Raw genomic sequence first — 16063 nt, forward strand, 5'->3', positions numbered from 1 at the left:
GATTTTGGGGGGGTGGGGGGGTCCCTGTGCCCGAGTGGGGGGGGGGGTCCGTGCCCTCCCTGTGCTGCCACCAGCGGGGGGGGGGTCTTGGGGCGCTGCCCCCTCCCCAAGCTGCTCTTTTGGGGTGCCGAGGCTGTGCTGGGGGGTGAGGGGGAGGTGCTGTGGTGCCATAGGGGGGACCCTCCCCCCAAAAAGGAGGTGCTGGGCCCCCCCCCTCTACACAGCGTGGGGGGAGAGGTCCTCGTCCTCGGTGGGGGGGCTGGGGCCCCCCAAAAGCGGTGGGTGGGGGGCGTCCCGGGCCAGCAGCAGCGCGAAGCCTGGGGGGAGAGTGGGGGTGAGATTGGGGGGGGGGGTTTGGGTAAATTTGGGGGGGTTCCGGGGGGGTTTTGGGGTACCTGGCGTGGCTTTGTGCAGGACGAGGCTCTCGCTGGGCTCCTCCCCCTGCGGAAAGTGGGGGGGACCTGAGGGGTCTCTGCACCCCCAGCTGAGGACCCCCAGCCCTGCCCCCCACCCCATTCCCTCTCCAAACCCCAAAATCCCCCCAGGAGAGCCCCCCAACCCCAAAACCTGCAGCCCCCGCGCCCCCCATCGCCCCCAGCCCCACAGAACCCCAAAACCCCGTCTCGGCCCCCCACATTTCCCCAGCCCCCCACATTTCCCCAGCCCCCCACATTTCCCCAGCCCCCCATCGCCCCCAGACCCACAGAACCCCAAACCCCCGTCCTCCCATCACCCCCAGACCCCTCTCAGCCCCCCCATCGCCCCCAGACCCCTCTCAGCCCCCCCATCGCCCCCCGTACCTGTCCCGAGGGGGGTCCCGGCTCCCAGGGGGTCTCCCAGCCCCCTCCCCACTCGTGCCCCCCGATTCCATTGCGCCCCAAATCCTGGGGGTCCCGCTCCGGGCGGGGGGGGCCGGGGCTGTGCAGGGGGGGCCCGGCCGGGGGTGTTGGGGACCCCCCCCGCGGGCTGGGGACATCCTGGAGCAGCGGCCCCAGAGATTCCCAGGCTGGGGGGCTGGGGAAGGGGGGGGAGTCCGGGCGGGGACCCCCCCCATCGCGGGGGGGGCTGCCAGGGGGCCCAGACATGGCAGGGGGGGACCCTGAGCTGGTGGTGGCAAAACTGGGGGTCCCCAGGGTGGCGGAGGGAGGGGACCCCGTTCCCGTGGGGCCGGAGGGGGCGGCAGTGGTGGCACTTTGGGGGGTGGCCGTCACCACGGGGCTGGGGGGGCTCCCGGGGGGGGCAGAGGGAGGGGTCCCTGTCCCCAGGGGGGTGTGGAGAGTCCCGGGGGTGGCACTTTGGGGGGTCCCTGTCCCCGCAGGGCCGGTGGCAAGGGGGGACCCCGCTCGGGCTGGGCTGGGGGGGGTCCCCAGGGTGCCACATTCTGGGGTCCCTGTCCCCGCAGGGCTGACGGGGGTGCCGCTGGTGGCACTCTGGGATGTCCCTGTCTCCGCACGGCTGGTGGCATGGGGGGACCCCGCTCGGGCTGGGCTGGGGGGCGTCCCCAGCGAGGCAGAGGGAGGGGTGTCCCTCCCCGTGGGGCTGGCGGGGGTCCCGCTGGTGGCACTCCGGGGGGTCGCTGTCCCCGCGGGGCCGGGGGGCAGCGGCGGCGGCGGCCGGCGGGGGCTGGGGGGCGGTGCCCCCCTGGGGGCGCCGGGCGGGGGGCTCTGGAGCGGCTCCGGCCGGCGGAAGATGAAGGCGGACTCCGTCAGGCTGCGCTGGTACCGCAGGAAGGGCCGGCGGGCACCTGGCGGGGGCGAGCGGTCAGCGGGAACCCCAGAGCCCCCCAGAGTGCCCCCCAAGGCTGCCCGGGCACCTACCGGGGGCGCCGCCGGGCACGGGGGACGCGGACGTGGAGCCCGAGCGCTCCCGCTGCCGGAAGAATTCCCGGGGGTTCTGGGCGCGCTGGGAGACCAGGATGGCGGCTTCCTGCGGGAGCGGGGGTCAGGGGGGTGGCACGGGGCACCGTGGGGCACCACGGCAGGGCCAGTGCCCCTGTGACCCGCGGGGACGCGGAGGGACACGGTCCCGGCACTCACGGCCGCCGTCCCGCTGAGCCCGGTGCGAGCCCCGCGCTCCCGCTCGGCCGCCTCCTGCTCCCGCTGCTGCTGCTCCTGCGGGACACGGCGGCCGTGGGAAACGGATCCTCGGGATGGAGCCCTGGGTGCCCCGGGATGGAGCCCGGATCCCCCGGGATGGAGCCCGGATCCCGCGGGATGGAGCCCTGGGTGCCCCGGGATGGAGCCCGGATCCCCCGGGATGGAGCCCGGACCCCCCGGGATGGAGCCTGGATCCCTCGGGATGGAGCCCGGATCCCTCGGGATGGAGCCCGGATCTCTCGGGATGGAGCCCTGGGTGCCCCAGGATGGAGCCCGGATCCCTCGGGATGGAGCCCGGACCCCTCGGGATGGAGCCCGGACCCCTCGGGATGGAGCCCGGATCCCTCGGGATGGAGCCCTGGGTGCCCCGGGATGGAGCCCGGATCCCCCGGGATGGAGCCCGGATCTCTCGGGATGGAGCCCGGATCCCCCGGGATGGAGCCTGGATCCCCCGGGATGGAGCCCGGACTCCTCGGGATGGAGCCCTGGGTGCCCCGGGATGGAGCCCGGATCCCTCGGGATGGAGCCCTCACACCTCCCCAGGTCAGACCCCACCCCGCATCCCCCCGCCACAGATCTCCTGTGTGCCTTGTGATGGGATCCTGCTCGATCCCGAAGGATGGACCCCTGGATCTCCCGGGACGAACCTCTTCAGATCCCCTAGGATGGACCCCCGGATCCCCCGGGATAGACCCTCGGATCCCCCAGGACAGACACCCCGGATCCCCCGGGATGGACTCCCTGGATCCCCGGGGATGGACCCCTTCAAATCCGCCAGGAAGGATCCCCCGGAATGAGCCCCTTGAGATTCCCCAGACAGACACCCCGAATCCCCCAGGACGGACACCCCGAACTCCCTGAACCCCCTGGGACTGACCCCCGGGATGGACCCCCTGAAACCCCCTGGGATGAGCCCCAGACCGCCCGGGATGAACGCCCGGGATCCCGCTGGGACGGAGCCCCCGTGTTTCCCAGGACAGACCCCCCGATCCCCCTGGGACCCCCCCCAATTCCAGCCCCCTTCCCGCTCACCCATCGCTCCTGCTCCTTCCTGCGCTCCTCCGCGTCCAGCCGCGCCTGCTCCTGCCTGGGGACGGCAGGGGGGCCTCAGGGAGGGGACACGGGGGGGACACGGGGTGGGAAACACCAGTGGGATATAGGAATGGGGACACGGGGGTGGAACAGGGATGGGGACACGGGGCTGGGACATGGGACAGGATGGGACACAGATGGGAAGCACCAGCGGGATATGGGGATGGGGACACGGGGCTCAGACAAGGGCAGGGACACGAGGCTGGGACAGGGATGGAGACACAGGGCTGGGGACACGGGGCTGGGACATGGGACACAGATGGGAAACACCAGCGGGATACGGGGCCCGGGACACGGGAATGGGACATGGGACAGGATGGGACACAGACGGGAAACACCAGTGGAATGTGGGAATGGGACATGGGACAGGAAGGGACGCAGATGGAGAGCACCAGCGGGATATGGGGATGGGGACACAGGGGTGGGACATGGGACAGGATGGGACACAGATGGGAAACACCAGCAGGATATGGGAATGGGGACATAGGGATCGAACAGGGATGGGGACATGGGGCTGGGACAGGGACATGGGGCTGGGGACACGGGCTTGGGACATGGGACACAGACGGGAAACACCAGCGGGATATGGGGACTGGAACACAGGAATGGGACATGGGACAGGAAGGGACACAGATGGAGAGCACCAGCGGGATATGGGGACGGGGACATGGGGATGGGACATGGGACAGGATGGGAAACACCAGCGGGGTATGAGGACTGGGACACGGGGCTGGGACAGGGACAGGGACACGAGGCTGGGACAAAGATGGGGACACGAGGCTGGGACAAAGATGGGGACACGGGGCTGGGAGAGGGATGGGGACCAGCCTTGCCCCTCACCGCCGCTCCTCGATGAGCCGCTCCCGCTCCTGCAGCCGCCGCTCCCGCTCCGCCGCCTGCAGCCGCTCCTCCTCCATGCGCTCCCGCTCCCAGCGCCGCCGCTGCTCCCGCTCCCGCTGCCGCTCCTGCTCCTTCCGCTGCTGCTCCTCGCGCTGCGCACGCACCGGGATCAGCGCCGGGATCGGCGCCGGGAAGCGGCACCGGCCGCTGCACCGGGAACTCACCCGCCCCCGCAGCAGGAGCGGCGCGAGGATCCCGCTGCCTTTGGCACCGGCACCGGGAACCGGCACCGGGACTGGGACTGGGACCCGCCACATTCCATACTGGGGCTGTCCCAGCCTTGGCACCGGCACCGGGACCCCACCGACAGCAGCACCAACCCCCGGGGCTCGGCACTGGGACTGAGACCCTCTCCCGGTGCAGGGTCAGCACCAGGACCCCCACAGACCGCTGGGACCAGGACCCCCCTGCACCCCACACCGGGACCGGGACCCCCACCAAGCTCCGCACTGCGACCCCCGGGCTCTGCCCCGAGGCAGCAGCCGTGACCCCATCCCCGGGACACCGGGGGACCCCCCAGCCTTCCCCCAGCCCCCCGGCCCCTCACCTCAGCCTGCTCCCAGAAGGAATCGCGCTGGGTGCGCTGCAGCTCCAGCGCCGGGTTGGTTTTGCGGTAGTTGGTTCCCTGGGGAGCGCAGGGGGGTCAGGGCGGGACCCCCAGGACCCCCCAACACCCCCTGAGCACCCACCGCCCCCAGGTGCCCTCCCCGCTCCCGCAGGGCATCGCCCCCCACTCACCACCAGCTCGGGGGTGTCCTGGGGGGTCCTCCTGGGGGGGCGCGGGGCGGGGGGCTGCAGCTGGGCCAGCACCCGGCGCAGCCCCTCCAGCGTCACCTCCTCGGCGCGGCGGGCGCTGATCACGGCCGTGGCCTCCTGCCACCGGCACGGGACACCATGGGACAGTGCCACCCCTCCCACGGCCCCCCCCCCCCCCCCCGCACGGATCCGCACTCCCCCGGGAATCTCGGCACAATTCCCACGGACGCGTCAGATGTGGGACTGGATCCAGATGTGGGGCGGGCTCCAGATGTGGGGCGGGCTCCAGATGTGGGGCCGGCTCCAGATCCCGAGCCCAGACGGATCAGCGGAAGCTGTTCCGGGGGATGGGGAGGGCAGGACCCCCCCCGTCAGGACGGGATCGGGGGGGGGCAGGGATCCCAACCACAGCTCCGGCACGGCGGCCAAGACTGGGAGCACTGGGAAAGCGGCGGCTGAGTCAGCAGCGCCAGGAATGCGCCCGGGCACAGGCAAAGGTCGGGGAGGCGGCATGGGGGGGGCAGGAATGGGGAATGTGGGGGGGCGAGGACCCCGATCCACCCCCCCCAGCACCCCCCCGAGGGCTCCGTGCCCCCCACTCACCCTGAAGAAGCTCCGGATGGCCGGCAGGTGCCCGGCACACGCCGCCCGCTGCGGTTCCGGCACCTTTTCCCCCACCTGGCACCGCAGCCTTTGCTCAGCCCGGGGGGTCCGGCCCGGGGGTCCCCCCGAGCTGCCCCCCCGCACTCACCCAGCTGATCAGGACGATCCTGGGGCTGCCCGAGCCGGGATCGCGGACCCGGCACAGCCCGTACATGACGCTGCCCGCAGAGAACTTTCCAGCGAGCTCATCCGGCCCCCCGGCTGCAAGGAGGGGGCGTCAGAGGGGCTACGGGGAAACTCGGGGGACCCCCCCCAAATGCTCCCCGGCAGCGTCGCTCCCGGTACCTCCGGAATCCAGCAGCTTGAGGTCGTGGTGCTTCTCATAGCCGAAGACGGCCCTGGGGGGGGGAAGGGGGGTCAGGGTGGGGGTCAGGGTGCGGGGGTCACAGCGGGTGTCACTTCAGGTGGGGGGACCTGCCAGGCTCGGGCACCCCCCGCGCTCCCCCGTGCCACCAGCTCGGGATGAATTCATGGAAGTGCCGCCGGCAGCATCCGCCCCCGGGACAATGGGAATGTGGGAAGCGCCGGAGCGGCACGGCCCCCCCGGCGACCCCCCGGTGCGGCGGGGCCGGGACCCCCGGCCGGGCCCTGGGAGGGCTCGGGGGGCCCCATCCCGGCGGGACCCCCCCGGCATTCCCGGCCGCTCTTTGTTCCCGCTTTGCGGCTCCGGCGCGGGGCGCACGCGGGACGGGGCCGGGCACGGCTGCGGCGGCACGCGCGGGGCGCGGCGGGCCGGGCCCGTCCCGCGTGTCGCGGCATGTCGCGACAGGCTGCGGCGCCGCATGGCGGCACGGAGCGCGGCACGCGGCCGGCCCGGCGCCCGGGAGGAGCCGGCGCTGGAGGCGCTCCAGCCGCGCCGCGGGGGCAGAGGGCAATGCCCGCCCGGCCGGGGGGCCGCGGGGACGGGCGGTCCGGTGCCGCCGGGGGCCTGCGAGCCCGAGCAGCCCCGGTGCCGCTGCCCCCCAGCCCGGGATCGAGGTTTTGGGGGACACCGGCTGCGGCCCCGCGGCGCCGGCACCGAACTGGGGCCAGCGCGGGACCCCCAACCCGGGACCCCCGGTGCAAGCGGCAGACCCCCCCTTTCCGCACCCCGGGGCGCTCCCCGCTCCCGCAGCCCCCCCGGGCCCGTCCTGCCCCAGCCCCGGGCGGCGGCGCCGCTCCCAGCCCGGCGGCACCGGGAGGGACCGGGCGGGACGGGGCGAGACCGGCTGGGACTCCCGGTTCCCAGCGCGGCGGCTCCGTCCTGGGACCCCCCCCGCGGACCGGCCGAGACCCCGGTGCGCCCCAGAACCCCCTTCCCGGTGCCGGTAACGGCGCCTCTCGGCCCGCCCCCGACGCCCTGGCCCGTGCCGGTGCCCGTTCCTGCTCCCGTTCCCGGTCCTGTGTCCGGTGCCTGTCCCAGTGCCCGTTCCCCGTCTCGGTCCCCTCTTCCGTTCCCGTCTCCGTTCCCGGTTCCCCGTGCCGGCTCCTCATTCCCGGTGCCCTGTTCCCGGTCCTCCCTTCCGTCCCCGTTCCCGGTCTCCATTCCCGGCTCCCGTCCCTCTCCCGGTGTCCCCCCGCTCCCACTCTCACCAGTCGGTCCCAGCCCGGGGGTTCCCCACGTCCTCCCGCGCCGCCAGCAGCGCCAGCCGGTACCGCTCCAGCCCCGGCCCCGCCATCGCCATCCCGGGGCCGATCCCGATCCCGGGGCCGATCCCGATCCCGATCCCGGGCCGCCGCCGCCGCCCTGCGCCCGCCCCTCCCTCCCCCGCCACCCCCCCGGCGCTTTCCGCCGCCCACGGGCGGCACCGGGCGGGGCGGGGCGGCAGCGCCCGGGAGGCACCGGCGCGGCACGGGCGGCGCGGGGACGCGGGGAGCGGGCTGGGGCCGGTACCGGGACGGGGCCGGTACCGGGATCAGGGTCCTGGACCGGGATGGGGGTCCCTGTACTGGGATGAGGGTCCTGTACCCAGATGATGGTCCCATACTGGGATGAGGGATCCCATACTGGGATGAGGGATCCCATCCTGGGATGAGGGTCCCGTACTGGGATGAGGGTCCCATACTGGGATGAGGGTCCCTGTACTGGGGTAGAGGGTCCTGTACTGGGATGAGGGTCCCTGTATGAGGGTCCCGCACCAGGATTAGGGTCCCATACCCAGATGAGGGTCCCGTACTGGGCTGAGGGTCATGTACTGGGGTGAAGGTCCCATACTGGGGTGAGGGTCCCTGTATGAGGGTGCCATACGGGGATGAGGGTCCTGTACTGGGATGGAGGTCCCTGTATGGGGGTCCCTGTACCAGGATGAGGATCCCATACTGGGATGGGGTCCCACACTGGGAAAAGGGTCCCATACTGGAATGGGAGTCCCATACTGGGATGAGTGTCCCTGTACCCGGATGAGGGTCCCATACTGGGATTGGGGATCCGATACTGGGATGAGGGTCCTTGTACCAGGATGAGGGTCCCATAATGGGACGAGGATCCCATACTGGGATTGGGGATCCCATACTGGGACGAGGGTCCCACACTGGGATGGGGGTCCTGTACTGGGATGGGGGTCCCACACTGGGATGGGGGTCCCACAGTGGGATGAGGGTCCTGTACTGGGATGGGGGTCCCACACTGGGATGGGGGTCCCACACTGGGATGGGGGTCCCACAGTGGGACGAGGGCGCTGTGCCAGATTCCCATTTCAGGCCATGGGTGCAGGTTCCAGGACCCCACTCCGGAATGCCAGCGGGGGTCCCGGGATGCCTCAGCAGGACACGGATGTCACAGCAGGACGTGGGGCAGGTCCCCAAGGCCCGGGCTGGGCCGTGTGCCCGGCTCAGCACTGGAATGTGGCTGCGGTGCCAGGTCCCACCCCGGCAGGAGGGTCCCCAGACCGTCCCCCATCCCTGGGGCCTCACCCCCATTCCCTTTTTACATCGGGAAATGGGATTTGGGGATCTGGGGGAGTCACCGGGTCCCCCTGGAGCATGCCGGGGGGTCTTGGGGACATTCCCAGCCCAGTGTCTGGCCCGGCCGGCCCCACACGGCCCCGGTCCCAAAGCCTCTCCCATCCTTCCCTTATTTGGGCACCGCCGCTGGAAAATCCCGAATCCCCGGGGAGGAGAAAAATGCTGGAAAATGGGAACTGGGGCCCAGGGGCACGGCCAGCCCTGCGTGCCTGTCACCCCTGTCACCCCTGGCCCAGGGCCACTGCTGTCACTGCTGTCACTGGCATTACTGGTGTCACTGGTGTTGCTGGTGCCACCGGTGTTACTTTTTACTGATGTCACCCTTACTGGTTTTACTGGTTTTGCTGGTTTTGCTGGTACCACTGCTGTCACTGCTGTCACTGCTGTCACTGCTGTCAGTGACGTCACTGCTTTGATGGCGTAACCGGTAGTGCTGGTTTTACTGGTGTCACTGGTTTAACTGGTGTCACTGGTGTTACAGCTGTCACCGGTTTCACTGATGTGTGTCGCTGCTGTCACTGCTGTGGCTGCTGTCACTGATGCCAGTGCAGTCGCTGCTGTCACAGCTGTCACTGCTGTCATTGCTGTCACTGCTGTCGCTGCTGTCGCTGCTGTCACTGCTGTCACTGCTGTCATTGCTGTCGCTGCTGTCGCTGCTGTCACTGCTGTCGCAGCTGTCACTGCTGTCACAGCTGTCACTGCTGTCGCGACTTCCCCGCCCCGCCCAACGTGGGCGTGGCCTCCCACAGGGCGTGCCCCGTATCCCCGCCCACCGGGCGTGGTCTCACCCTCGGGCGTGGGCGTGGCCCCGAGGGGGCGTGGCCGTCACGTGGCGGCGCGGCGCCCCCTGGCGGTGCTCCTTTGTCCGCGCGCGGGGCGGGGCGCCGGGGCGGGGGGGGGCGTGGCCGGGTCCGGGCGGCGCCGCGCGGGATTGGCGGGGCGGGGCGGGGCGGGGCGGGGCGTGCCGCGGCGGCGCGCGCTGATTGGCCGCGGGGCGGGGCGGGGCGGGGCGGGGGTCGGTAACGGGCCGGGGCCGGGCGGGGGGCGCTGAGCGGGGCCGCTCCGCTGCCCGCGGCCCCCGCGCCCCCATGGACCCCGACGTGGACTACGAGCGCCCCAACGTCGAGACCATCAAGTGCGTGGTGGTGGGCGACAACGCCGTGGGCAAGACGCGGCTGATCTGCGCCCGCGCCTGCAACGCCACGCTGAGCCAGTACCGGCTGCTGGCCACACACGTGCCCACCGTGTGGGCCATCGACCAGTACCGCGTGTGCCAGGAGGTGAGGGCCGCGGGCACCGCCGGGCACCGCGCGGCGAGCGGCGGGAGGGGCGTTACCGGGGGCACCGGGCATGGCCGGGCACCGAGGGGCACCGGGGCGGACCGGGGCGTACCGAGCGCCCGGGAGCGGCCGGTACCGCGCGGGACAGCGAGGGAGGGAGCGGGAGCGGGTAGCGGGGGCACAGCGGGGTGGTGCCGGTGGTTCCGGGCAGGGCGGTCGGTGATGGTGCCGTTCCCGGTGCCGTTCCCGGTGCCGTTCCCGGTGCCGACAGGTGCTGGAGCGCTCCCGGGATGTGGTGGACGAGGTCAGCGTCTCCCTGCGCCTCTGGGACACCTTTGGGGACCACCATAAAGACCGGCGCTTCGCCTACGGCAGGTGGGACCGCGACCCGCCACCGGAACCCCACCCCACCCCCCCCAAAGCACCTCGGGCACCCCCGAGACCCCCGCGGGCAGCCCAGCCCCCACCCCCAGCTCAAGCCCTACCCCTCCCGGGATGCCCGGAGCCAAAGGAGCCCCTTGGGCTCCCGCCAGCGCCCGGGGAGCCGCTCTGGCACCCCAACCCTCGGAGGGGGGGCCGGACTGCCCCGATCGCCCTCCGGGGCCATCTCCGGGGCACCGTGACCCCGGCACTGCCCCCCGAGCAGGGACCCGGCTGCTCGCGGCCCCCCGGAGCTGTGGGTGGGGGGCGGCTCCGGGGGGGGGGGGGCGGGAATCCTTGCGGGGGGCGCTGGGCTGGCCGCAGGAGGGCCCCCCCCGAGCTCCGGTGGCCCCCCGGTTGTAAACAGCCGGTGCCCGTGGCCGCTGGCACGTCCGGGCTCTTATCGCCGCCGCCCCGCGGCAGCCCCGGCGCTCCGCTAATCTCCCCGCGGCACGGCGGGGCCGCGGTGGGGAGCCCCCGGGGCTGGGGGGGGCTGGGGGGGGCTGGGGGGGCCGTGTCCCCCCGGCTCGCGGTGGCCCCGGGGCCCCCCGCGGGGGCCGGTGGCGGCTATCTTGGTCTGGGACACGGGCCCGGCTCCAGCGGCGCCTCCCGGTCACGTCCCGTCCCGGCACGGACTAAAAACAACCCGGGCCCGGGGCCACGCGGCTGCTGCGGGGACTCGGGGGTGCTGGCACAGCCCCCAGGTCCCCTGGCACAGCCCCCAGGTCCCCTGGCACAGCCCCCGTGTCCCCTGGCACACACCCCCCATGTCCCTTGGCGCCTTATGCCCCCGGGGTGGCAGTGGCCGCCCCACGGTGGGCGCGGGGGCGGAATTGGGGACAGCAAACAGGGAATGTCGCTGGTGCTGGGGGCTGGCACCCACCCGAGCACCCCCCGTGGGGCCCCCCCCGGGTGCTCGGGGGCTGGGACCGCCACGGGCAGGGCCAGCCGGTGGCGTGGCCGGCGGAGGTGGCCCGGAGCCAGGTCCCGCCGGGTCCCTCCTGTCGCTGCCGCTGTCATGGGGCTCCCAGGGGCCGCGGAGTTTCCAGAGGATCTGTGGGATTCCCATGGCTGTGGGGCTCTCAGGGGCTCCTGAGGCTCCTGGGGGGTCCCAGGCTGGGGCCAGTGACCTGGGGCGGGGTTTGGGGACAGCGGGTGGCAGCGGGGCCGCGCTGCCCTGCCGCCGCTGCTGCTCCCCGCAGGTCGGACGTGGTGGTGCTCTGCTTCTCGCTGGCGAACCCCAACTCGCTGCGGCACGTGAAGACCATGTGGTACCCCGAGATCAAGCACTTCTGCCCGCGCACGCCCATCGTGCTGGTGGGCTGCCAGCTGGACCTGCGCTACGCCGACCTGGACGCCGTCAACCGCGCGCGGCGCCCGCTGGCCAAGTGAGCCCCCAGGGTCACCCCCCAGGGGACAGGGACACCCCGGTGTGGCGTCAGCAGCATCAGCCCGGTCCCGTTAAAACGGGGAGCCCTCCCTGAGCCGCTCTGGGGACCCCCAGTTTTGCCAGCAGCGTGTGAGGTTGGGTGTGTCATCTCCCGGCAGGACGGGGTCCCGCTGTGGGTCAGGGTCTCCTGACAGCGCTTGTGGGGTGGAACCTCTGCCCTGCTGGGCGCTCCTGCCTTGGGGCCTCCCCTGCTGCTCCCCCTGGCACCCCCTCAATGAGGGGCCACCCTCCCAGCACCCCCTGGCATGGCAGTGAGACCTCCCAGAATCCTGGAACGAGGAGGGACCCCCCGGCCACCCTCCTCAGCCCCCACCCTGTCCGTGCCCCCCCAGGCCCATCAAGCCCTCGGACATCCTGCCGCCGGAGCGGGGCCACGAGGTGGCCCAGGAGCTGGGGGTGCCCTACTACGAGACCAGCGTGGTGGCCCAGTTCGGGGTCAAGGACGTGTTTGACAACGCCATCCGCGCCGCGCTCGTGTCCCGCCGCCACCTGCAGTTCTGGAAGTCCCACCTGCGCAAGATGCAGCGCCCGCTGCTGCAGGCGCCCTTCCTGCCCCCCAAGCCCCCCCCGCCCCTCATCCAGGTGCCCGAAGCCCCCCCCGGCCTGGGGGGCGGCCCGGCCGCGCTGTTCCAGGCCCCGCTCTGCGCCGACGTCGTCTTCCAGCTGCAGGGCGGCCACCGCGTCTTCGCCCACCGCGTCTTCCTGGCCACCGCCTGCTCGCGCTTCTACGACCTCTTCACGCTGGAGGCGCCGCCCGAGACCCCCGGCGAGGGGGACTTGGGGACCCGTGACCTGTCGTCGTGGGGCCGCGGCTTCCTGAGCCTGCGCTGGGAGCCTGTGGCCGACCCGGTGGCGGGGCGGGAGCGGCGCATGGCGGTGGTGGCCATGGACCGGGGCGTGCGGCCGGAGCCGCTGCGCGCCGTGCTGGAGTATTTGTACACCGGGAGGCTGGAGCGGCCCCACGGCGACCTGCGGCAGGTGGGCGCCGTGGCCGAGCTGCTGGAGGTGTTCGACCTGCGCATGATGGTGGCCAACGAGCTCAACCAGGAGAGCTTCATGAACCAGGAGATCACCAAGGCCTTCCACGTGCGCCGCGCCAACCGCGTCAAGGAGTGCCTGGCCAAGGGCGTCTTCGCAGGTATGGGCGGCGGGGTGGGGGCTGTGGGGACAGGAGGGTCACCGCTGTCACCTCCGGGTGGTGTTCCCTTCTCGTGGTGCCGGTGTGGTCACAGGGCTGTGGCCAAACTGAGCCCCTCCCACCATGGAGGTCTTTGGAGTCTGGGGTCCTGCCCCAGTCAGTCATGGGGGTGCTGCTGGGGTGGAGTGGCAGCTCTGGGCTGTGGTGGCCAAGGGGTGGTGTCCCCAAGGCAGTGGTGTCCCCATGGAAGGGATGTCCATGGGGTCGTTCTACCCAAGGCAGTGGTGTCGGAGGGGTGGCTGTCCCCATGGAAGGGATGTCCAAGGGATTCTTGTCCCCAAGGCAGTAGTGTCCCCATGGAAGGGATGTCCAAGGGATGGCTGTCCCCAAAGCAGCGGTGTCCCCATGGAAGGGATGTCCAAGGGATTCTTGTCCCCAAAGCAGCGGTGTCCCCATGGAAGGGATGTCCAAGGGATTCTTGTCCCCAAAGCAGCGGTGTCCCCATGGAAGGGGTGTCCAAGGGGTGGCTGTCCCCAAAGCAGTGGTGTCCCCATGGAAGGGGTGTCCAAGGGATTCTTATCCCCAAAGCAGTAGTGTCCCCATGGAAGGGGTGTCCAAGGGGTGGTTGTCCCCAAGGCAGTGGTGTCCCCATGGAAGGGGTGTCCAAGGGACTCTTGTCCCCTTGACAGCGGCGGTCAGCGAGTGGCTGTCCCTGCTCTGCAGTGTCCGGGGTGGCTGTCCCTGGGCTGAGGGGTGGGGCACTGAGGGTGGCCGTCCCGCTGAGCTGTCCCCTGTCCCCAGACGTGGTGTTCCGCGTGGATGACGGCGCGGTGCCGGCGCACAAGCCGCTGCTCATCGCCGGCTGCGACTGGATGAGGGCCATGTTCCGGGGGGGCTTCCGCGAGAGCTACGCCGGCGAGGTGGGCACCTGGGGGCACCTGGGGGCACCTGGGGGGCAGCGTGGGCACCTTTGCTTGGGGTCAGGGCGCTGCTCAGACCCCCTGGCCCAGGACACGTGTGTCCTACCAACCTCTTGCAGAGGGAGCTGTGCTGGCTTGTGGGGGCTATTCCAGAGCTGGGGGTGCTGTGCCAGCTGCCAGGAGGGTCCCCCTTTCCCCCAAGCCCCTTTGGGGGTGGCTCTGATCTCCCCGAAACCCCCCGATCCCACAGGTGTCCCTGCCCGGCACCAACTGTGCCTGCCTCCGCGCCGTCCTCGACTTCCTCTACACGGGGGTCTTCACCCCCACGCCCGACCTGGACGCCATGGAGCTGCTGATCCTCACGGACCGGCTGTGCCTGCCGCGGCTGCAGGCGCTCACGGGTGAGCCCCCCCGCTCCCCGCGCCCCCCCGGTGTCCCCCCGGCCCCTGACGTCACCTGCCAATACCCCGCTGGCGCCGCGGGGACGGATCGATCGTCCCCGTGTGTCATTCGCTGTCCTTGTGTGAGCGCGGGGGGGGGCCCGGGGGGCGCGTCCCCGCTGCGTGACCCCCCCCGAACCCCCGCTGCCCCCTCCCCCAGAGCAATACGCCGTGGACGAGCTGCTCCGAGCCTTCATGCAGCGCGTGGAGATCGACGAGCAGGTCATCATCTACCTGGAGATGACGCAGGTACGGGGGGGCTGGGGGGCGCTGCGACCCCCGGGGGCGGGGCACAGGGACTCCCAGGTGATGGCGTGACCCCCCCAAATCCCTCTGCAGTTCCACAACGCCCGGCAGCTGGCGGCCTGGTGCCTGCACTACATCTGCACCAACTACAACCGCGTGTGCCGCCGCTTCCCCCGCGAGATGAAATTCATGTCCGCAGGTACGGACGGGCTGGGCGGGGGGCACGGCGAGGGGAGGGGATCCCCCGCCGTGCCCTGAGCCCCGGGGTGTCCCCGCAGAGAACCAGGCGCACTTCGAGCGGCACCGCTGGCCGCCGGTGTGGTACCTGAAGGAGGAGGATCTGTACCTGCGCTCCAAGAAGGAGCGGGAGCGCGAGGAGCAGCTGCAGCGCAAGCAGCACCCCCGCAGCAAGTGGTGCTTCTGGAGACCCTCACCCCCCGTGTCCTGAGCGCGGGGGGCGAGGGGAGGGGACCCCCGAGTGGGGCTGGGGGCTAGGGAGGGCTGGGAGCCCCTGCGCTGAGTAAGGGGGTTCGGCCCCGGGGTCCCCCTGGAGGGTGAGGGGGCTCAGCTGGGCTGGGGGTCCCTGTGGTGAGTGGGGGGCTCGGGGCTGGGGGGGCTTTGTTGGGCTGGGGGTCCCTGTGTTGGGTTGGGGGCTCAGGTCCCGGGACCCTCACACCTGACTTGGGGAGCTCAGCTGGGCTGGGGGTCCCTGTGTGGAGTGAAGGGCTTGAGCCTGGGGCTTTTATAAAGGGCTGGGGGGCTCAGCTGGGCTGGGGGTCCCCGTGTTGGGTGGGAGCTTGGGCCCAGGGCTCCCATGCAGGGCTGGGGGTCGCTGTGGTGGGCTGAGGGGCTCAGGACCCCCACCCTCGGCTCCAGAGATCCCACACTGAACAGAGGGCTTGGCCCCAGGACCCCCACCCTGGGCTGTGGCTCTCAGCCCTGGGACCCCCCCCACACCACTGAGCCAGGGGCTTGGCCGGGGCGGGGGTCTCCCAAGGGCTTGTTTACCCCCCTCCCCCGGCTGTTTACAGGCTCTGCCGGGTGGCAGCCCCCGCTCCCACCGTGCCTTTCCCGGGTGGGGGGGCCGTGCTGAGCCCCCTCCCCCGGCAGGGCCCCCCGCCCCGGCCAGCGCTGGTGCTACCTCTGACCGAGCAGTATTTGGGGCTGGGGGCGAGCGGGGGCTCTGCCGCTCCCCCTGTCTCTTCTGGGGGGTCCCCACCCCCGTAGGGCTCTCTCTGGTGCTGTATTTTCTCCCCCCCCGTGGGGCGGGGGGGGCCAAGCTGTGAGCAGGGCGGGGGGGGTGGGCGCGGGGAGGGGTCCCCGGGTGCTTGTGTGGCTGCCAGAGCCCCCGGCTCATCTCTGTGCCTTGGAGGGGCCCCCGGCCCCGGCTGTGTCCGGGGGGATCATTGTCCCCGTCCCGGAGCCGTGGCAGTGTCGCTGTCCCCGGGGGGGGATCATTGTCCCCGTCCGGGGGTGTGGCATTGTCGCTGTCCCCGGGATGTGTCCCCTCCCCGGGGTGAGGGGGGGGAGCACCGTCCCCGCCCCCGGGCTGAACTGCACAACCGTTTTTACACTTTTTTACCCCAGGAGCACAGCGGCCCCCTCCCCGGCCTCGGGGCCCCCCCCGGCCCGGAGCGGGGCTCCCCCCCACCTCAGCAGCGGCTGTTTTAACCTTTAATAAAGCTTTTTGTAACTGAGCCGGACCCTGCTGGGCCCCCC

The 16063-nt window shown here is 72.0% G+C and overlaps 2 protein-coding genes across 2 annotated transcripts; one reads left to right on the forward strand and one right to left on the reverse strand.

Annotated features, from left to right (window-relative positions):
- Positions 1-4: 4 nt before the first annotated feature.
- LOC135299743 (drebrin-like) lies at positions 5-7232 on the reverse strand. The gene is made up of 13 exons (XM_064419126.1): positions 7080-7232; positions 5793-5845; positions 5596-5708; positions 5448-5522; positions 4827-4961; positions 4636-4713; positions 4029-4180; positions 3129-3183; positions 2037-2111; positions 1818-1926; positions 801-1744; positions 396-441; positions 5-317 (listed from the first exon to the last, which is right to left on the reverse strand). The coding sequence occupies exons 1-13, from the start codon at positions 7169-7171 to the stop codon at positions 217-219; spliced, it is 2028 nt and encodes a 675-aa protein (XP_064275196.1). The 5' UTR covers positions 7172-7232; the 3' UTR covers positions 5-216.
- A 2240-nt stretch (positions 7233-9472) lies between these two features.
- Positions 9473-16023, forward strand: LOC135299744 (rho-related BTB domain-containing protein 2-like). The gene is made up of 9 exons (XM_064419128.1): positions 9473-9730; positions 10002-10105; positions 11353-11538; positions 11933-12738; positions 13540-13658; positions 13909-14059; positions 14259-14347; positions 14438-14543; positions 14623-16023. The coding sequence occupies exons 1-9, from the start codon at positions 9539-9541 to the stop codon at positions 14790-14792; spliced, it is 1923 nt and encodes a 640-aa protein (XP_064275198.1). The 5' UTR covers positions 9473-9538; the 3' UTR covers positions 14793-16023.
- The last annotated feature ends 40 nt before the right edge of the window (positions 16024-16063 follow it).

The sequence above is a fragment of the Passer domesticus genome, chromosome 4 (assembly GCF_036417665.1).
Source record: "Passer domesticus isolate bPasDom1 chromosome 4, bPasDom1.hap1, whole genome shotgun sequence".
Taxonomy (NCBI): Eukaryota; Metazoa; Chordata; class Aves; order Passeriformes; family Passeridae; genus Passer; species Passer domesticus.